Source organism: Apodemus sylvaticus, chromosome 13, assembly GCF_947179515.1.
Source record: "Apodemus sylvaticus chromosome 13, mApoSyl1.1, whole genome shotgun sequence".
Taxonomy (NCBI): domain Eukaryota; kingdom Metazoa; phylum Chordata; class Mammalia; order Rodentia; family Muridae; genus Apodemus; species Apodemus sylvaticus.
Window position 1 is genome coordinate 6,634,306 of NC_067484.1, and position 23,587 is coordinate 6,657,892.

A 23,587-nucleotide genomic window follows, 5' to 3' on the forward strand; every position below is an offset into this window, starting at 1 on the left:
CAAACCAAAACAAAGGGCAACATCAAAAATACAGTTTACAACTCAAGTTGTTTCCTACTGGCACCATTACCTCAGAGAAAGTTCACAGAAGATTCTCTCAAGCCAGCCCTGGAGCCAAGAGTTTTACTTTCCCCTCTTTTCCTTCATTAATTATTTTCTTGTTTGCATATTCAAAATTCAATGTTTCTATTCTTTAAAATAAAGCCCACGTTTTTTTTTTCTTGTCTTTGGTCAGTACTATGACTAGTCTATGCGTAAATTCCTATGATCATTTATAATCTATGCACTAATTCTCCAGAGATCAATGCTTGTTCTCCGTAGATTTTGACTTTTGATGAGAAAAAAAATTTAAGCAATAATGAAATCTAGACAGTCTTGGATAGCCCTGACCTGAAGACTGAATATGTTCCATGGTGATGTTGATAGGTATCAAAGACTGAAGGGTGCCCACTCTTACTCTTGCATGAAGCTTTGTCTCCACTACAGACCAGCACCCACACAACCCAAAACCTCAACACCTGCTCTACAAAGGAAATGTGTTCCAGATTTTGTGATTGGTTGTTTCTTTCAGACTGGGTATAGAGTAGCTATAGTAAGGACCAGAGGAAGAAATATGGATTCACTCAACCTTTGAGAATTAGAAGAATACAGATAAAGGTCTGAACAATTTCCAGTAATCTTTGAAACAAGAGTCTGTGGGAGTCTACCACAGTGGAGGATTTGGAGGACAGCCTGGAGGAGCTGAAGGATTTTACAGCCTCATGGGAAGAACATGAGGTCGGCCACCCAGATGCCCTAGGACTCCCAGGGACTAATCCATCAATCAAGGGGTACACAGGGTTCCAGCCAAAAATGTGGCAGAGCAATGCCTTGTACAGCATCAGTGGGAGGAGAGTTCCTTGGTCCTGTGAAGGTTCAATAGATGCCCCAACAAAGGGAAATCAAGGGGGGATGGGAATGGGTCAGGTGGAGGGGCATATACTTGGAGGCAGGGGGTGGGAGGAGGGGTTGAGGGGTTTCAGAAATGGGACAAACAGGGAAAGGGTTTAGCATTTGAAATGTAAGTGAAGATTATATTTAATTAAAAAAATGATACAACTGGCTATTATAAATAGGGCTGCTATAGCCAGAAGCTGGAAAGAACCCAGGTATCCCTCAACAGAAGAATGGATGCAAAAAATGTGGTATATATACACAATGGAGTACTATTCAGCTATTAGAAACAATGAATTCATGAAATTCTTAGGCAAGTGGATGGAGCTGGAGAACATTATACTAAGTGAGGTAACCCAGTCTCAAAAGATCAATCATGGTATGTACTCACTAATAAGTAGATATTTAGCCTGGAAAACTGGAATACCCAAAACATAATCCACACATCAAATGAGGTACAAGAAGAACGGAGGAGTGGCCCCTGCTTCTGGAAAGAATCAGTGTAGCAGTATAGGGCAAAACCAGAACAGGGAAGTGGGAAGGGTTGAGTGGGAGAACAGGGGGAGGGAAGGGGGCTTATGTGACTTTCGGGGAGTGGGGGGCCAGAAAAGGGGAAATCATTTGAAATGTAATAAAATCTATATCGAATAAAAAAATAAATAAATCCTGACGCTGATACTGTAAAGAAAGAAAGAAAGGAAGGAAGGAAGGAAGGAAGGAAGGAAGGAAGGAAGGAAGGAAGGAAGAAAAGAAAAGAAAAGAAAAGAAAAGAAAAGAAAAGAAAAGAAAAGAAAAGAAAAGAAAAGAAAAGAAACACTAATATAAAAAACAAAGTGCGTATCTAGTAAAAGTTGGGCAGGTCACTTTCTAGCAGGGAGCTATTAAACTAGAAATACATTTCATTTAACTGACTACTAAGGCCAGGGATACAAGGTGAGCAATGTGCTCCCCAAGACTTCCACCACAAACTCTGCTATCAACGAACTGTTTTGAAAGGTCACCACCTAAGTCACTTCTATTTTACCATGAATTGGGAAAATAATAAAGCACCAATTTGTCTATTTAATTGTATCAGTAATTAAGAATCACTATTTTTTTAATTTTTTTATTCGATATAATTTATTTACATTTCAAATGATTTCCCTTTTCTAGCCCCCCACTCCCCGAAAGTCCCGTAAGCCCCCTTCTCTTCCCCTGTCCTCCCACCCACCCCTTCCCACTTCCCCATTCTGGTTTTGCCGAATACTGTTTCACTGAGTCTTTCCAGAACCAGGGGCCACTCCTCCTTTCTTCTTGTACCTCATTTGATGTGTGGACTATGTTTTGGGTATTCCAGTTTTCTAGGTTAATATCCACTTATTAGTGAGTGCATACCATGATTCACCTTTTGAGTCTGGGTTACCTCACTTAGTATGATATTCTCTAGCTCCATCCATTTGCCTAAGAATTTCATGAATTCATTGTTTCTAATGGCTGAATAGTACTCCATTGTGTAGATATACCACATTTTTTGCATCCACTCTTCTGTTGAGGGATACCTGGGTTCTTTCCAGCATCTGGCAATTATAAATAGGGCTGCTATGAACATAGTAGAGCATGTATCCTTATTACATGGTGGGGAGTCTTCTGGGTATATGCCCAGGAGTGGTATAGCAGGATATTCTGGAAGTGAGGTGCTTTAAAGCCAAAAAACATTTTAATGTGTTTTCTGCTAATTGCATCACTTATCCAAAATAAGATCTCTAACTAGCTCCATTCTCTGCTAAAAGACTAAGGAAAGAAGGAGAGAGTAAGACATAAAGGAGCTCTATAGACACATATGCAATGTTCATATATCATCCTTTCAAGGCTGAGAAGCTCATGTCTCCCCATACATCACTTAACATCTAACTATGCCATTACCCCTATGGGACTCATACAAATTGGAGGCCATGGAAAGGCCAGAAGACCTAAGCCCACACTCCTGTATGGGATATTGTGCAGATATTATGCCCAAGTATAGAGCGGGAAGGAATAAAGAAATCTGTCTAAGGTACTGAAAGGAAGTTTCCTCAACCATAGAGAGCTACTAGTGAAGAAAAGCAATCAGTATTTGCGGTGAACATGTGGTGTTACCCTTTCCTGTGAAATTTCAACAATGTTAGGGTCTCTGATTTTTAAGTTTCTTTTTTTACTATTAAATAGACCAATTTTCTCTGTATATTATAATTCTGAAAATTTACTATGCACTTTAGGATTTCTCATTTTAAAGGTTTTTTTTTCTTTAATATTAAATAAATCAACTCCCTCTTTATGTTGTAATTCTGACAATTTACTAGGCATATAAGGATTTCTGCATTTTTAAGATTGGTTTTAGTATTAAATAGATCAATTTCATCATTATATTATATAAAATGCAGTACTTACAGATCTTGTTAAATTGTAAATAGAGCATAAAAGGAGATTTTTAGGTATATTTTAAGGTAAATGCTTAAATATAACAAATATGCTTAATTTTCACATTATTTTTTATAGAAAATTACCCTTCCAGTGATTTTGAGATTTGGAATGGTAGATTTTTTAATAAATCATTATTATTAATAACTTCATGTGTCATTCTGTTACTTCAGTGAGAGGTATGGAGCCACTAACACAAGGTTTTACAGAGAATGGAGGCTGTAACACCCAGACTTTCCTTCCTGTGTCACACCCAATCCCTGTGGCCATATGAAAAGAGTCTAAGCACACTCACTGATATCTCAATCTAGCCTTATGTCATCATAAAGACTATGTAAATCTGCATTTCCTCCCACACCACAGAAACCTGGGAGATTCTTGCACTCAGAAATGACAGCAATTAAGAAAAAATGGGATTGGTTTACACCATTATTCTTTGAGGAAAAATGACATCAAAAATCTAGAGATGGAATTGGGAAAAGAGTACAATAACATTTTCAGCTTCTGGTTGGGTTTCTTAGAATTAAACATTGTTGGTAGACAAAAAAAATAAAGTTTTTCCTTACCTGACCAGACTACTTTTATCTTCTTTTCCCAAGGTCCCCGTGGGAAAGCATGAAACAAGCAGGAGTAGATGCCAGTGTCTGCTTCAGAGGCATTGTAAAAGGAAAGGCTCATGTTGCGGAACCCCACTGTTGAGTTTCGAAAGTGCACTCTATGGAGGTAGTTAGGGTCTATATGCATATTATGGTTAGGGTTGTAAACAGCTATTTTCACTGTCTTTGTGCCAATGTGCTTGGTCCATTCCACCTGGGTTAAATTGTCCGTCAATGGATATACACATTCCAGAGTCATAGTCTCAGAAAGTCGAACAGTTGTATCCCACAATGTCTCTTCACACAATGCTAAAATAGATATCAAATAAATTGAGTTAGATCCAAATTGAATTAAAATTTGAATTAAAACCAAATAAATACAATTTATAAGGCATAACAAATAGTATAAGTTCATGGTGAAGACTGACAATTTCAACTTACAACAAAATTGCCTTTTGTGAGTTTTAGTATTTCTGAACAAGTGGGAAACTGCTTAAGAGATGCTGCACATGTCACAAAAAAGAAAAGCAAAACTTTTAAATGAAGACATAGGATTGGCTTTACCTTTGTGCACATGAAGAATAGCCAAAAGGCAAGTAAGATAAGCCATCTCTGGAAACGGTTCAGGAGTCTGGACTGTCAAAAAAAATATATATATATGATGTTATATTCACAACTCAGCATGAAGTGCTGCTTCCTTCCTCTCAGATGTTATCAGCTGCATCTTCTTCTCTGAAGTATGAGTACAGGAAAGAAGCTTCAGCTTCAAAGGAAGCTTTGCTATCATGCAGGGATGGAGAGGCTGCAGTTATTTCTCTGTCAAAAAAAATCATTTTACTTTAAAAGATATAATTTCAAGAAAGATTCTTTCATTTGACAAATTTTTACTGAGTGTGTCTCCTGTGACAGACTCATCTCTGTGCAACAAGAATATACAAAACTGCATCTTAAAAATAAAATCCCATGCCATTTTGATAGGAGGAGACTGATACAATGCTAAATGCATGCTAGATACAGTGAGTTGAAGGTGGTTGGTACCTGAGAAGAAGTAAAGCAAGGCAGGACAGTCAAGCTCTTTTGAATAGGCAGGTCCCGGAACTGCTCACTGAGCAAGTGAGATGGGGTGAAGACTGGGGTTGATGGGAGGAGCCTGCAGAGCAGACAACCACTCAATGTGGTCTTCCAGTTGCACCACACCTCCGGGTAAGATCTGAACAAAGATATACAACAAAATGGACCTCCAACTACAAAAGTATTAGAGTCTAGAAGACATAAAAATATACCATTATATCTGATGTTTTTTCCAATTTTTATTTTAAAATAAGCATTGAGTACTAAGAAACTAGATATGCCGACCAAGTCTGCTTGGAGGCTACACCTTATCTATAAAACTACGATACAATATCAAGTGAAATTGATTTCTAAGATTTATCATTTCTCTCTTTAGTTAGAAAAACAGTTCAGGGTTGTGGCAAGATTGGTTAGCCAATAAAGATGCTTACTAAAAATGCCTAATGACCCGAATCTCCAGAATCTACATAAAGGTAAGAAGATAGAACTAACTTCACAAAGTTATGCTTGGACCAACACAGGTGCACTGTGGCACATGAACCCACATACATCAAACAAACACATGCACACAATTATAATATAAATAACTAATATAAATAAAATAGTAATCCTAATTCTTAAAAATTTGTGAGGAATATTTCAACGAGAAAATCAAAAGTTAAAGTTCTACCTTTCAAAAAAGAAGTATATTTCATTTGGCCCCATTAGCAGGACCAGGATACAATGTGCACATTATAAATGAGGTTACTTCTGATTATCAGCAGGAATTTCATGTTCTCTGAAAACATCTCCCAGTTTTATACTCATGCTGATACACATGATATAGTTGATTCACATTGATAATCTTTTATATGGAATCACATATGAAGATGAAGAGGCAAATTGTCTTTCACCATTTTTATTCTTTAATCAATCCCCTTTTACAGTCCTTTTTTACAGATACACTGAATCTAATAGACAAGAAAGCGGGAAAGAGCCTTGAACTCGTTGGCACCAGGGGAAATTACCTAAACAGAACTCCAATAGCTCAGGATCTAAGATCAAGAACTGATAAATAGAACCTCATGAAACTAGAAAGCTTCTGTAAGGCAAAGGACATAATCAATAGGACAAATCAGCATTTTTCACCTTTTATTTTAACAATATGAATTATTCTATTAGATTATAACAATAAAGAAGGAAACAGTTCAAACTATACATTTGGAGAATATTATATAAAAAAACAGGAGGAAAGACAGATTTGTCCGCATAGCGGATATTCAAGAATTTAAATAAGTATAGAGTATGGATGGGGTGATCCTGTAACCAATAGGTATATATGACCAAAATAGGGAGGTATTTTACAGTCTAAGGGATCCCTGATCTGGTTAGAAAGACATTAAACACATATACAAATAATTATTTACAAAATGCCTTCAATGCTAGGAAAAAAAGAAGTTCTTGAAAGTATCCAGAAGACCAAATTCCAGACTGGCAGTCCAGTTAAGCCTTTTGTAGGGAGGATAACTGGGAGAAAGATCTGCCACCTTGTGGGATGAAAACTAGAACCAGGAACACTAGCCAGGTGAACACTGAGGTCAGGTGGAGGAATTTTTTCAAGCAGACAGGAAAGCAGGTGCACCATGCCAGCAGCTGGCAATTTTCAGTGGAGTTGTAGCTGTGAATAGTAGAAGGGAAACAGAGACAGGAAATGATGGGAGGTAACATTTTATACCTAGGTGTGGTAAGTTTCTGTTTGCTTTTGTAGATTCTGGATGATAGTCCTAAGTTAATAGAAGGGTAACTGTCACTAACTTGCCTTTTCATTATTCTTTGGAAATTCGGCTTTCTTTGAGTATCTAATCCTTTCTCTAAACCACATGAAGAATCTAAGCTATTCTATTGGCTGATCTGAGGATATGGGGGAAATAAAAACAAAACAAAACAAAACAAAAGGCCTGAGATGATCCAACTGGAGCAGAGGAGATTATTTTCATTCTGTACCAAAAGGAAAGTTTTCTTTCCTGAGCTAAAGTCTGAGATGACCCAATAATAATGCAGGAGATTATTGGCATTCTATACCAGAAGGAACATTTTCTCTTTCCTCCCCTTCCTCACCTGTTGTGAACAAGAAGGAATGTTGTATGGTCACTACATAACTATCTTGAAGATCAATCAGAGGACAGTTGTCAGAAGATGTATACAAACTCACATCTAGAATCATTGAACCACTGAATCCATCAACTGTGGCATCAGAGCATTCAGTGAGATATATTATCTTTTATAAAAAGTCCCTGTTACTTCTGTCCAGATATATCTAAAGTGGTACATTTTCTTTCTGTCTATGCTGTAAAGACAAAAATGTGAATGAGAAAACACTGACAACCAACTTTTAGACCATCTTTACCATCTAAACAAAATAAAATGGCCATGTGGACTTGGATATTTTCCCTGCAGATGAGATTGAATTAGTTGGCTTCCAAGACATGATCTGTAATCTCAGAGACACAGCAGTAATGGGCATCTTAAATTCCAAAATTGGTTGCATCCAGTCAGGAAAATATATCTAGGTATAAGAGATGGAATTTTCACAAAAACAAACAACTGGAGAAGTTGTCCTGCCTGCAAAATATGCTAGGGTGATGATAGTTTAAGGTTTAAGGTAGTAACCAACTGTCTAATTTGATTTAAGACTCACTCTATCAGATATAACCAATATTACTTCGATAACCAAGAACCAAAGCCAAGAGAGCCAAGAGACCTAGGGTAAAACCAAATGTTACTAGGTTTTCTTAGGGGGGGTGTTAAGTAATGATAAAATGACTCCTAATAATATTCTGCTGCATTCATAGGCCAATGCTTTCTTCAACCATCATCAGATTTTTTCCTGCTGGGGCAGATGGGAACAAATACAGATGTCTGATTCATGGCCAGACATCTCTCTCTCTCTCTCTCTCTCTCTCTCTCTCTCTCTCTCTCTCTCTCTCTCTCTCTCTCTCTCACACACACACACACACACACACACACACACGCACATGCACATGTGCACACACACACACACACAGAGAGAGAGAGAGAGAGAGAGAGAGAGAGAGAGAGAGAGAGAGAGAAGACAGAAGACAGAAGACAGAAGAGAGGAAAGATGAGAGACCTGGGAACACAACATCTCTAAATGGGTTGTCTCCATTAAATCCCTCTCCTCAGAGCTCAGGGAACCCTGTGTAAGAGGAGACAAAAAGTGTAAGAATCAGAGGTAACAGAGGACACCAAAAGAACAAGGCCTGATAAGTCAACTGAGCAAAGTTCATATGAACTCACAGAGACAGAAGCATTAAGCACTGGACCAACATGGGTCTGTAACAAGTTATATATATATATATATATATGTGTGTGTGTGTGTGTGTGTGTGTGTGTGTGTGTGTGTGTGTGTAAACCCAGTATTTTTATGGGACTCCTGCATGTATGAACAAGTGTATCTCTGATTCTTTTGCCTTCCCTTGGGTCCCTCTCTCTCTCTCTCTCTCTCTCTCTCTCTCTCTCTCTCTCTCTCTCTCTCTTTCTATCAGCTTCCCTTGTCTTGTCTTCCTTCACTGTGACAGTTTTTGTTTTGTCTTATTTTGTTATAAAAATTAAAAACTTTAAAAACTAAAACAATACATCCATAGTGAATTGATGCTCAACACTGAATCAAGACAAATCAGTGGGAAACAGCACAGTATTCAAAGAATAGGGCTGGAACAACTGTATGGCCACATGACATTAAATTTGTAATTCTCACTTTACAGAAGAACTATGTCAAATGAATTGACCTAAATGTAAGTGCTTCATGACCTTAAGCTTGACTAGGGATTATTAGATATGGTACTAAAAGGAAGAAAAAAGGAAAAGTAAATTGGGACTCATTAAAATTAACACTATTGTGTACCAAAACAGATGTCAAGAAGATGAAACCAATATAGTGAAAGAAAACATTTGTGGATTAAATTTCTGACTTGAAAGTCATAAAATATGTAACCCAGCTTTAAAATGAGCAAACTACTTCAAGAGACATTTCTTCAAAGAACATGCATAAATGGCCTACGAACACATTGAAAGGTACTCGGCATCATTATTTTTATGGGATAGGTAAATGCAGATAAAACCACTTTGAGGAATCACATTCTAGTTAATTAAGTGGCAATCATAAAACAGAAAATGGAATCATGCTGTAAATAAACTGAAACTTTTCTGTATTATTAACAAAAACGTGAAAGGTTGAAGCTGCTGTGGAAAGTAGTTATCAATTCTTCAAATAGGATCACAGGATGTAACAATCTCATTCCTAGAAATGTACCCCATGATATTAAAAACAAAAAATAAATACTCATTCACACATCATCATTCATAGCAGCACTGTTCACAAGAATTAGAAGGTGAAAACAACCTGAATATCCATCATATGTGTGGGGTAAACAAATTTAATATCATTATAGCAGGAGATATTATTCTGTCACAATAAGAAATAGGCATTGATTCATGCCATTATATAAATGATTACAGAAAATAAGTAAAACACTGTAAGCACAAATGGCCCCAGAATAGGTAAATCTGTAAGATATACAAAGCACATTGCTGTTTGGAGGCTGGTAGAATAACAAAATGGGGAGTGACTGACTTATAAAGTTTTATTGGGAGATTATAAAAACTGGATTTGAGTGGATAAGAAGTGGTTATTGGGATTGTAGAAATGGTTCAGTGACTAACAGCAATGGTGCTCTTCCAAAGGACTCAGGTTCAAGTCCCAGCATCAATATGACTACTTATTACACACACAAGAAAAGTAAAGTTCTTACTGTAGAGCATTATGAATCTGTTAAGCACAACTTAAGCAGACACTTAAACATGATTTGATTACTTTTATGTGATATAAATTTCATTATAGTAAAACAAATATTGTTAGTTATAATCAAGACTGCAGCTGTACCTTTGGAATCCCAACTGCAGAAGCCAGTACAGTTTTCTGTTCATTGTGTATTTATTACTTGATTCCCCAATACCCTGAAATATGGCTAACATTAAGCTTTCTAGAACATTGAAAGGACAGAGCCCAATGACATGCTGTGTCACATGCTTGTGAAAACAGCTAGAAATAAATAGTACAAAAAACCAGAGTGTACATTGTCAATTAAGAATTTGAGAGATTAAAACTTAAATGTTTACTAATTGAATGTGTGTGTGTGTGTGTGTGTGTGTGTGTGTGTGTGTGTGTGTGTGTGTTCAGGAAAAGACAAGGATTAGGATTCTGTAAAGTGATATAATATAGAAAAATAAATTAGATACTATGACAGTGTATTCCTAACAGACCTAAATGGAATTAGGTGTGATGTGATTTTCTCCACTCAGTGAATTACAATTCTTACAAAAATGAATTGAAAGAAGTTTCCTCTCTCTGGGAATAAGCAATTAGGTTTGTTGAAGAAATCTTGAAATTAACTAATTGATTCAATATATAGTTCATTCCCAAGTCATTCAGTGCTGGTTCATCAGATATCAGATATGAGAGATCAGAGATCAGTTGCACTCACACTCAGAAATCTAAGCACACAGAGATCACATATGCATTTGGAAAGGTACCTATTGATGGACAGTTGAAGACAAAAGTTTGACTGTTACCACGTTGCGGGGGACAAACTCTATCTATCAACATCTAACTAAAGACAAATAGAGATGGCAACTGAGCTATTTATGTGATGTTGGCAGTCATATTTTTGCCTGATGGAGAGGTTTCTTTTTTTTTTTAAATAGAGCTGTCTATACCTGTCTGTAAAAAGGAGCTTTAGTCTCAAGAAAACCACAAATCAACATATTTCTATATGATGTGTACTATTTTAAACTTCACAGCAATGAGCATGAGTAGAGGTTTGTCTTCCGAGATTTCTCAAAGGGCTCTGGAGAACATCTCTAGACACATTCTTTCTAGCCACATAGGCAGACCCCCTCTCCTTTTCCTTGATTTCACTGCATCCAAAATCTTATATAATTTGATTAATATGTGTTTCTACCACTTCTGACTCTGGGAGGATTTTCATCTTTCTTCATTACTCTAATGGCATCTTTTCCTCCAAGATTTTAATGGGACACCTTGTGATACCTCTCTGCTCACTCAAACCACAGGAAAGCAGAGACTGACCAAGCAGAGAGCATTGCTATACTGAAAACTCGTGATTACTATTGGGAAGATCTCAAATACAAGATCTTTGCTTCAGTTCTTATTCCAAAATTTAGAGGATGTTTGTGTGATGGGACACTATAATTTAGTTGATTTGGAACTAATCAACTAAATTTCAGACCTCTAGGCAGATTCCATTGAAACACCATAGCCTTGGCTTCTACTGAAGCACTAGGGAATCCTTATCAACTGTGGAAGCTGTGGTCCCCTCTGCCTCACAGTTTCCTTAGAATCTCAACAAGTTATATTGCATTCAAGTCAGAATCCTTAGTGTGCATTCATCAGGGATCATCTGCAGCAGTAGAGTTAGACCCTATGGCCCAAGAGCCAAATCCCGCTCACTATTTAATCTCTAAAGCTGTTAGCTGGATCATAGCCGTTATCATCTGTGTAACTGTATGTGACTGTGTTTTGTGCTATAGTCTTCCACAGGAAACATTTGGCAACCTTTTCATACTACAGAAATTCTGTAGATAGCAGGCACTGGTTTCATTCACCTCACTCAACCTTTCCTAAGCAGAAGAAGACTAAGTGTGATAGCTCAGGCGCTTATAAAGAGAAAAGAAGAACTTTTCTCTTCTTCGGAATTTTATTAGAATAAAACAATTTTTCATGAATACACAGAGAAAGGTATTTAAATGGTACCATTTACCAAATCTATGCCCATAGCTTAAATTGTAGCCTTCCATGACATTCAAGCAATGAGGACTGTTTCTGGTAGTGTCCCTGACCTACATTATCTATTTGTACCACAGGCGTATTGTGATAAGTGTCATCTCAGCCACAGTCAATGTTTTCTTGGCATATACTGACGGCAGTACTGGGTTCCACAGACCGTTTTCATACAAGTATGTTTTCCATTTTTGCCATGCTCCCTTACCTCCCTCCTTTCCAGCACTTCCTCTTTCCTCTCCTTCCCAAAAACACTTAGGCTCCCTCCCTAGACAGTACTGGTTGTAACTTCACATCACATGTACAGACATGAATTTATAGTTTTACGTAAAATCTGGAGCCCCGTCTTACTTTCTAGGAAGACAACTTACTTTGATGCTCTTTGGCTGTAACTCTTGTTGCAGATCAGTGGATTGTTTAGTGCTTCCTAGCCTCTGGCTAGCACTGGGAGCTTGCCTCTTTCTGGGAACCAACTCTTCCATGCAATTGAGCTTTTCCTTCCACCACAGCCTCTTCGAGCAGTCACTGAGATAGCAAGCACTGTTTCATAAAGTTGAGAAGTCTTTGGGGTCTAGAAACAACTTTACTGTTTCATCTACTCATACTCATTCATAACTCAGAGAGTTCCAAGCCCGTACGCACTTTTTTCATACTCAATTCTAACTCCAAACTGAAACTAAATGTACTTTTTTAAAACTTGAAGCTCATTTCTTTCTTTTCATTTCCTCATTTCTTCCTGCCAATCAAAGAAATGTACATTCAGAACTGTCTACAATTCAGGAAGCTTTATTCTCTCTCTCTCTCTCTCTCTCTCTTCTCTCTCTCTCTCTCTCTCTCTCTCTCTCTCTTTCCCTCTCTCTTACACACACACATACAATCTCATCTCTGCCATATAATCTGTGACACTCCCCCATCCCCAGCTCAGTTGGTGAAGGACTAACTCTACATACATGAAGATCTGAGTAATAACCCCAGCACCTAGGTCAATAGCAGGGTGCAAAAATACAAACATGTTTTTAACAATACTAGGGAATAAAACAAGAGCATCACTAGAGCTTTCTGGCCAATGAAGATCCTGGCTCAAAAAGTAAGATATGAAGTGATTAAGGAAGATACCTGACATTAACCTCTAGCCTGTATTCACACTAACACATACACACATATAAAGGAGTACAAATTGATGTCACCAAAGATCAGTTCCTATATATTAGGCAAAATCTTTTTGGAACCTTTTCATGCATTTACTGAAGCATATAGCATAGCCTTTTGTGATTGCTTTTCTTATTCTAGTCTTAAATTTTTATTAAAATATACTTTACTCCTTCCTTTTCAGTTGTACCTCTAACCTGTCCTGTGCCCTCCTTCCAACCCCTTATGTGCCCTCTATTTTCCTCTCAAATTTATGGCTGCTTTTTATCATTGCTTTATATCTATATATATAATTACAACTTGCTGAGTCCATTTACAGTTACTTCTCTGTATATGATTTCAGGGCTGACCACTTTGTATTATATAATACATTAGAAGCTCTTTCCTGGAAGAGTAAAATTCTCCCTCTCTAAAACATGATAAGTTGCTGCTGTTCTTTATTTAGAGGTGAGACCCCATGAGATTTTCCCTTCCATGTTAACATATCAGTGAGGCAGTGGTGACACACACCTTTAACCTCAGCACTTGGGAGGCAGAGACAGGCAGATTTCTGAGTTTTAGGCCTGCCTGGTCTACAGAGTGAGTTCCAGGACAGCCAGGGCTATACAGAGGAACCCTGTCTCAAAAAACAGAAGGGAGAGAGAGAGAGAGAGAGAGAGAGAGAGAGAGAGAGAGAGAGAGAGAGAGAGAGGGTCTCACATCATGTTAACATATCTAAAAATATTGTCATTGTTCAGATCCATTTTAGGCAGTCATATCATTCAGGTATCAAGAGTATACCTTCCCTAACTTGTCTAAGGGACGCGATCTCACAGCAGTCTTCCTGGTCCTTTGGCTCTAAAATCTTTCCACTCTCTCTTCCATAATGTTCCTTGAATCTTAGGTGCAAGAGTTGTGCTATAGATGTTTAATTTGAACAAGGATATGCACAATCCATTAAGCTCTATACTATGACCTATTCTGCTTTCCTACAATGGTCACTAATATAAATAGAAGCTTCTTTGACTGTGAGTTAGATACACCATCTGTATCTAAGGATAGGTTTTAGAATACACTTTAGAATTATGATGGTCTAGTAAAGTGATGATTTTCTTCTAAAATCCATGACCTCATTAGCCCTTGGCAGTTAGCTAGGTTTCCAGAAGCAGGAATTTTCCTCCTATTGAGTGGTCTGCAGTCTACTCAGACAGCTGTTGGCTATCATTAAGAAAAGAGTGACATTATCGCAATTTCAGGAGCATATTCCAAGTCTTGGGAACACCAAAGGATAACACTTTATCTGTTGTTTGATTAACTAGATTACAATGTCCCCCTTGTTGGTCAAGTCAACTTGAAGGATATGACTGAGGCCTAAGTTCATCATGGAAATACTAGATGGACTAGAGCTGACAACTAAGAAATCATTATAAAGCCAACCATTAATCATGCCTCAGGGTACAAAGTTAGCCTTTGGTGCTAGATTAACTATGTCTGAAAGCATAGAAATGAAGTAGTAGTGTTGTCCTTCATTACACCAATGTTATAGGCACTTTCTGAGAGTCAGAGGAAACTTTATACAATACCCACCTGAATCCCATCATGTTTTTAAATGTGTCACTGTCCTGGGGAAATAAAATCAAATCCATATTTTCCAATTTCATGTTTCACAAGTATTCTAATTCTAAGCTTACATTCAGATATAAATAATATTTTATATTTAAAGACAATGATCTATTAAAGTAGGTGTTATGCATACAAGAGTCATTTTCCTTAATTTCTCTGCTTTTCCATCCAGTATGTCTCAGCTCAGACATCCTTCATAAAATTCTCTCTTGGCTGGAGAGGGAACACCGAAATCAGGTTTCAGTATCCCTCCTGTGATCTTCTTGCAACCTTGGCATACATTTACTGAAGCATATAGCATACCTTTTTTGATTGCTTTTCTTATTCTAGTCTAACAAATCCTTTCAAGGTTGGTGTAATAGTACATACCTGTGATCTCACCATCTGAGCTAATAGGAGGAGGATCACTTGTTCAAGTCACATGCAGCTACATAATGAGTTCAAGACCAGCCACAAAGTATCAAAATTAATGAACAAATGAATGAGACACATTAAGTCTTGTCTGTTGCTCTTTTCTTCTCACTTGGTACCTGAGTTGAGATGTAATAAACACTTGTTGAATTGGGATGATGTGATAACTTCTGCTCCTTAGGTTTCATAGCACATATCCACAAACTACTTATAATCTGTATTCCATCTTGTTTCCAGTGCATAGATGTTCTTCTCCCCCAACTCTCTATTTCTCCAATGAATAAGAAAAAATCAACAAAAAACACCCTATAGCCTAAGTACACTGATTTTACAGTATAAATTTTATATTCTTATGTTACACCAAACAATCCTCAAAATGTTTCAGTGGGCTCTGAATAGAATCTCAGACATTGGCAAAATAGTCATCGTCTATACATATAAAGTGCTTTTAAAATGAGAGTCAGCTATAACAAAAGCTATAACTTATATCTGTATATATAACTATATATATAGATTGCTTTTTCTACTCCCTATCTCATTCAATCTCAGATTTATAAGAGTAATTTTTCACAAATTATAATATCTTTTGCACTCACTTCTTATATCTGTTTCCACAGCAAACACACACACACACACACACACACACACACACACACATGTACACACACCATTACTATCATCATCGTTAACTTCATCATCACTCTCATGATAACTTTATCCTATTGCAAGGTTATTGTTATTGTAGCTGTAGACAGAACCAAGACAAGCACTTTTCTTGATGGAACTGTAGTGGTTTTATGCATTGTGGGTGGTGCTCTTGGTTATGTTATATAACCTTTACAAGGTGGAGCCCTTGCAAAAGGAAATGCATCTCTGCTGGGAGGGGGGTGCTTTGAACATTTATAGCCATGTTCCCACTTCCCATTCTCTCTGTATGTCTGTCTGTGTGTGTGTGTGTGTGTGTGTGTGTGTGTGTGTTTGTCTTTCTGTCTCTCTATCTCTCTGTGTGTATGTGTTTCTCTCTGTCTATTGTCTGTTTCTCTCTCTCTCTCTCTCTCTCTCTCTCTCTCTCTCTCTCTCTCTCTCTCTCTCTCTCTCTCTCTCTCTCGCCCTGGATGTGATCCACCAGTTTCCTAATACTACTTCCCTGCCATTTTTGCTTCTGTCTTCTTGGAACTGAAAACTAAAATAAACCTCTTCTTTCCTAAGTTGCTGTTGTTGCTTGTGATATTTTTTCAAAGCAATAGAAATATAAGTAATAAGCATTAATAACATATTTTTCAGCTGATTCATAAAGAAATGTAGGGACATCATGGAGCAGAAACTGAAGGAAAGGCAGCCCAGTGACCAGCCCAACTTGGGATCTGTCCCATAGATAGGCCCCAATCCCTGACACTGTTACTGATGCCGTGCTTGCAGACAGGAGCTGTCTCTGAGGATATGGCTGTCCTCGGAGAGGCTCTACCAACTGCTGAGACAGATGCAGATACTCACAGCTGAGCACTGAACTAAAGTCAGGAACCTCTAGGGAAGAGTTAGGAGAAAGATAGAAGGAACTGAAGGGGATGGCAACTCCATAAAAGATCAACAGGATCAACTAACCCAAACTCCTGGGAGCTCCTAGAGACTAAGCCACCAAGCAAAGAGCAAACACAGGCTAGTCCAAGGCTCCCAACACTTATGGACTGGGAGCCTTGTCTGGCCTCTGAGAGAGAGGATGTCCCTAATCCTGTAGAGATTTGATAACCCAAGTTGTGGAGATAGCCAGAGACAAAGGGGCAGAGGTATGGGGGAGAAACTCTGGTGTGTGGGGGGGGGGAATCAGAAGGAGGACGACATTTGAGATGTAAATAAAGAAAAATTTAATTTAAAAGAGAATTTAAAAAGTTTATAATACAAAATGCTTAACAAATATCTTTATATAATTGCCAAAGGAATGCAAGGCACCCAATGATGAGAGTACTAGAAATATATAATTATTCTCCTCAACATAAAGCTATATACCTTCAATCAGCAAATAGAAAAATATGACTGTCATATGATCAGCAATCAATCAGGAAGCAAACAATTGAATCAGCTTGAGACTGATGAATCTGTTCCACTCTCAAAGTTTTCCCTAGAAAAACAAATGAAGACAAGAAGACAGGAAAATCAGTCGAGCAGAATGAAGATTTGTCACCACTTACAGGGACAGACAGATTACTTCAGTATTGCTGTGGACCCTTACAAAAGGCATTTTTATCATTTTAAAACAAAGCAATGTTCTTTGGTGTTACTATCTGTTGGCTGAAGTAGGAGACACAGTAAAAACAAATCATATCACTACAAATACCACATTAACTACTTTTTGTCTCTTTCCTATAAGTTTCTAGACTTGGTTATTAGACCAGCATATTGTTCTAACAAAATATAAGAGATGGGAAATAAAGTATTTACCTCATCTTTTACATACAAATTGCACCTCACAATAATTTAAATTTATCCTAATAGAAAAATTGAACTGCCCTACAGAAAAACATCCTTTGTAGATATATGTTGTCTTTTCATAATATGTGATCAAACAATGAACAAGGATAATCATTAAGATTGCTAGAAACTAAAACCACTGAATGGCGACTAGGAAGCTTTGCAATAAGAGGAACTATTGACTTGGCATTGCATACGCCCTCTGACCAACTTCCTTAAAAAAATGTTCAAGTAACCATTAGGGGCTTTCTAATATTATGGTTCATGAGGAAGAATATAGTGCCATTTAGAAAGTGATCTTCCCTGTAGGCCTAAGTTCAGCCAAGTCTGAAAAAGTAGCAAACTTTGTAAAGAGCAAACAAGCAGAGAAGAAAGCACTGGCCTGCAAAGGTCAGACAAATGGCCCACATTCCTCAATAAGATGCTGGTGGTTATGAACTCTATGAGAAAATATTATTAATCTTTAAAATTCCAAAGATCATTTGATGATTTTAAGCAGCCTCATAAGAACACAAAACAATTTTTAAATTTCTGTTGTAATAAAGAAAACTTACTATATACTAAAATGAAATGATAAAAAGGTAGAAGACTTTCAGTTACATTCCAAAATAAAGTAAGGATGGCCACAATCTCTGCCAATGTTTACCATATTCTGAAATTTTAACTTAATATAGTGATAACTTTAAAAGGGAGTGAAATTATAAACCTTCAAAATTATTCAAAATTTAGTATTTGTGCATGTCATATCCAAAAGAACAATAAAATTTGAATAGTATAAATGCATGTAAGCATGTATTACAATAGAATGATCCTGAAGGCTTATTAAGAATTAGACTACCCATGATACAACTCACAGGACATATGAAGCTTAACAAGAAGGAAGACCAGTGTGGATGCTTCAATCCTACTTAGAAGGGGGAACAAAATAATCATAGGAAGTAGAGGGAAGGAAGGTTCTGGGGGGGGGGAGAGAAAGGGAAGGTATAAAAGGGGAGCAGGATCATGTATGGGAAGAGACGGTAGAGAAGTACAGACGGTCAGGAAATGAATAGAAATATGTAGCAGTGGGGCATGGGAACTGGGGTAGCCACTAGAAGTCCCAGACACCACGGAAGCAAGAAGTTCCCAGGACCCAACTGGGATGACATTAGCAGAAATACCCTACAAAAGGTAGAGAGAACCTGTAGAGACCATATCCATTAGATAGGCACGGGCCCCAGTTGAGGGATAGGACCATCCACCCATCTCAAAAATTTTAACCCAGAATTGTTTCGGTCTAAAGGAAATGCAGGGACAAAATATGGAACAGAGAATGAAGGAAAGGCCATCCAAAGAGTACCCCACCTAGGGATCCATCCCATCTGCAGACACTAAACCCCCACACTATTGGGCACTTGCTGAACAGCAGAAGCACTTGCTGACAGGAGCCTGGTACAACTGTCCCCTGAGAGGATCTGCTAACATCTAAGACAGATGCAGATACTCACAGGTAAACATTGTACTGAGTCCAGGGACCCCAATGGAAGAGCTAGGGGAAGGAATAAAGGAGCTAAAGAGATTTGCAACCCCACAGGAAGAACAATATCGCCCAACCAGACCCCCCAGAGCTCCCAGGGTCTAAGCCACCAACCAAAGAGTACACATAGAGAGACCCATGACTCCAGTTGCTTATGTAGCAGAGGATTGCCTTATCTGGAATCAATGGAAGGAGAGGCCCTTGATCCTGTGGAGGCTTGATGCCCCAGCATAATGGGACTAGAGCAGTCGGGCAGGAGTGGGTGGGTAGATGGAAGAGCACCTTCATAGAGGCAAAGGGGAGGAGGATGGAAGAGGGAGTTATGGAGGGGAGACTGGGAAGGGGGACATTTAAAATATAAGTAAATAAAATAATCAATAAAAATAATTAGAGAAATTTGTAAATTCTACCAAAGAAAAATTTTGAAATCCTTAATTAGTTAAGTCATGTGTGAGTGAGGCTAATCCTCTAAGACACGATTTGGGAGTGCATCAAAAATTATACTGCAGGACTTACCTGAAATCCCAGAATCTCTTACGTTTTTTAACAGGTCGGATTATATGTGTTGACTGTATTCTCCATCTGATTATAACTGAGACCATGAGAACTGGTCAGTCAAGGGCACTGACCCTTAGTACTTGTGTGGTGTGTGTCTATGAATGGTCACAGAATTGAAACGGTCTTGGTTTTCTAGAGCTCTGTTTGAATGGGGATATCATGGCATGCTTGTTAAAAGAAGAAAAGAGAAGGGTATCTCACACTGCCACATATTAAAGTGTGTTATAAAGTTGCAATGACTGTTATATTCTGTAAGAATCAGTCTTCAAAAATAGGCTCGAAGAATTGTAAATTTTCAAAACATGATAGGAATGACATTTTAATTCAGTAGAGAGAACCGGTGTTCTAACAGTATTTAGGAAACTGGCTTGACATTTGGAAAAAGGTAAGCCAAACTTCACCCTTATCATTATGAATGCCTTCCATTCCTTGGGCAGCAAAAACCTGTAAGCACCTATCTCAATTGAAATATTCCATCTGCCAGATTAGTTTACAATTGGAATGGGATGCAACCTAACAGCTTTATTTCATGGAACTTGGATCAAATGCTAAAATTTGAAGCAAGAAAGAAATAGGGACATTAAGGCCAGGACTAGAGAGCCTACAACTCCAGGCAGGCTTCAGGGTCTTCTCATTCTCTACAACAGGATTCATCCCTTTCCCCATGCAGGCACTAGCAAGCAGTGGCAAGCTGCAGCGTCTGGGGCTGTGGTGAGGTGTGCGTGTGGGGGGAACTAATGTGCAAATGTGTTCATCTGGTACAGTGGAAATGTTGTTGCAAGCTGATTTGCATTAAACAAGCCTCTGATGCCCCCATTGCCTATTTATCCTGGGACATATCCCATATCCTGTATCCTTTCTTACAATTTTTTATGTGTATAGGGTTCACATGAGTGTGTGGGTATAATCACATATATGTGCTTGCCTAGGGAGACTAGAAGTTAACATCAGGTATCTTCATTGACAGTTCTTATTTATTGAGACACAATTTCCATTGAAACCAAAGCATGGTCAGGATCCCTATCGATGCCTTATAAGTATTAGTAATAGAAGCAGCAACCATACCTGCCTGACTTTTAGCAGAGATCTAGGAATATGAACATCACTCTCACTTGCCAGTCTTTTATCCACAGAGCCATCTCCTAAATTATTGCATGCCTCCTTTTAAAAATATGTTTTAAAGCATAGCTACATATAAACAATGTAAGTATTTTTTGTGGTCCTTGATTTTTATTTATGTTTTATGTATTCACAAAAGGGAACTACACATTTACAGTTTGGGTTTGCATTGGGTTGTCCTCCCTCCCTCTCCCTCCCTCTTCCTTTCTTCTTTCCTTCCATTCTTTCTTCTCTCTTCCTTTCCTGTTGCCATTCCCTTCATAACCAATTCCTGACTTACTGCCAGAGCCTCCAGATTTTCCTTTAATTCATCTATGCCTCTGCTGCCAAAATACATACATACATAATGCATACATAATACATATATATATATACATATACATATTGTGTGCCCCTATACTCTCTTTCTGTACTGTAACTTGCATCTTTTCTAAACCACTTTTAACATATATCACCAAAGCTCCAAAGTTAAGAAAATTAAAACAGCTCCTTTTCCTAATAATAACTTAGAAACCTAGTATGTCAAGTATACAACAAGTAAAGGAAATAGCACATGAGAATCTGAATGGAAAAAATAAAGAAAATGTATGAGAGGGAAGAATGATATTTTTAAACTATAGGTTATAAAATTACCCAATACTACCAATTAAAGAAAAACAGATAAGGATGTGAAGCATCAAAAATATTATTATTGTGAGCTGTAATTAATTAAAATAATTACAAGCCAACTTTTGTTTGATTAGGTATGTAAACAGAGACGCAAGAATGATGGTGATGGTCTATATTAATAAGAGTAAATGCAAATATTTACGTGGTAGAAGAGTCAACTTACACACATTCTGAACTTTCTGGGTGTTTTTAGATATAAATAAGACTTGTAACAAAATACTCTCAGACCCAGAAAAATCACCTCTAAAGATGTTTCCTAGATGCAAAAAATGTGGTATATCTACACAATGGAGTACTATTCAGCCATTAGAAACAACGAATTCATGAAATTCTTAGGCAAATGGATGGAGCTAGAGAATATCATACTCAGTGAGGTAACCCAGACTCAAAAGGTGAATCATGGTATGCACTCACTAATAAGTGGATATTAACCTAGAAAACTGGAATACCCAAAACATAATCCACACATCAAATGAGGTACAAGAAGAAAGGAGGAGTGGCCCCTGGTTCTGGAAAGACTCAGTGAAACAGTATTCAGCAAAACCAGAACGGGGAAGTGGGAAGGGGTGGGTGGGAGGACAGGGGAAGAGAAGGGGGCTTACGGGACTTTCGGGGAGTGGGGGGTCTAGAAAAGGGGAAATCATTTGAAATGTAAATAAATTATATCGAATAAAAAAAATTAAAAACAAAAGATGTTTCCTAGAACAGGTAATCTTAGCAAAACTAAAAAAGATAATTATTTAAGGGGTGTGTGCATTGTGACAGATGCACTCAGGAGACTGTTTTGCTCTGCAATGATTACACAGATCTGTATTTAGGCATGGAAGACTTCCGTAATATGCTAAACATAGAGCTTTAATGCATCTTGCACAGTCCCATTGACAAGACATAGAGACCACAAGCTTTATGCACTTCACATAGTCCTATAAACATGAAACAGAGACTACCACAGAAAGCAGCAGAGAACCCATGCTCTCCTCACCTGCCTTACACATTGCCTAGGGTCTACGTCTCTGAATCCATGCTGCCTTTGCCACTGTCCTTTCCTTCCTCTTCTGTTCTTCACCTTTGTTGTGGTGCTTGTCTTAAGATTTCCAAGAAATGTATTCTTGCAAGGATATTAACAGGAATGCAGACTGTAAGTGCAAGACCTAGCCAAATGCTAAGGATCTGAATGGATAGGTTCCTAAGAAAGAAACAGGAAGGAGCAGACAGCTCATCTGTACTGATAGACAGGGGCTTTCTGATATCCAGTATCTCTTCCCCTCAGAACCAGCCTCCTAACATCACTCCTCTGCCATCCTCTGTATTCCACAATGCTCTGTGCTGCCACCATTTGATAACAATTAGATCTCTGTTGTGGTTACAAGTAAGAGAAAGTCATTGTCATTCTAGAAGCAAGAGTGTGTGCTTCACAGTGACTTGGGTTCACACATTAATCCCTGTGTGACCAGCCATGGCACTCCCAGTCTTCCATCCACTGAGGAAGCCTAGATCCTTGCCCAGCTACAATGGCATTCATTCTATTACAGGGAGGCTGAAGTTTCTTGTAATGCAGACAGCATCTCTGGGACTTTAGACAAGGCATTTTCCTTTCTCTGCAGAATTCAATAAAGAAATCACAAAAGAAAACAACTCTGGACATAGAAAACCTAGGAAAGATGTCAGAAATTATAGATAGATGCAAGCATCAACAACAGAACAGAGATAAAAGAGAGACCTCAGATGCAGAAGATACCATAGAAAGCATTGACACAACAGTAAAAAAAAAAAATACAAAATGCAAAAAGTTCCTAACCCAAAGCATCTAGGAAATTCAGGACACAATGAGAAGACCAAACCTAAGGATTATAGGTAGAGAGAAAGTGAAGATGTCCAATTTAAAGGGCCAGTAAATGTCTTCAACAAAATTATAGAAGAAAACTTCCCTAACCTAAAGAAAGAAGATGCCCATGAACATACAAGACATTTACAGAACCCAAATAGATTGTATCAGAAAAGAAATTCCTCCAGTCACATAATAATCAAAATACCAGATGCACTAAACAAAGAAAGAATGTTAAAAGCCATAAGGAAAAAAGGTCAAGTAACATATAAAGGCAGACCTATCAGAATTATACCAGACTTCTCACCAGAGACTGAGAAAGCCAGAAGATCCTGGGCAGATATCATACAGACCCTAAGGAAACACAAATGCCAACC

The 23,587-nt window shown here is 37.9% G+C and overlaps 1 protein-coding gene across 8 annotated transcripts in view; it reads right to left on the bottom strand.

Annotated features, from left to right (window-relative positions):
* Nucleotides 1–22,562, bottom strand: part of Cd226 (CD226 molecule) — a 131,101-nt gene extending 108,539 nt beyond the window's left edge. The window contains exons 1-5 of one of the 8 annotated variants that reach the window (XM_052155249.1): nt 22,368–22,562; nt 19,556–19,621; nt 5,004–5,175; nt 4,530–4,601; nt 3,936–4,274 (exon numbers count right to left, since the gene is read on the bottom strand). In XM_052155249.1, the coding sequence (XP_052011209.1) occupies nt 3,936–4,274; nt 4,530–4,575 (385 nt within the window). In that variant the 5' untranslated portion in view covers nt 4,576–4,601; nt 5,004–5,175; nt 19,556–19,621; nt 22,368–22,562. Of the gene's footprint in view, nt 1–3,935; nt 4,275–4,529; nt 4,602–5,003; nt 5,176–12,266; nt 12,561–15,015; nt 15,113–17,061; nt 17,081–19,555; nt 19,622–22,367 lie in introns of those variants that run through there. The other 7 variants (XM_052155247.1, XM_052155253.1, XM_052155251.1 and 4 more) reach the window with 7 other exon arrangements.
* Between the last annotated feature and the right edge of the window lie 1,025 nt (nt 22,563–23,587).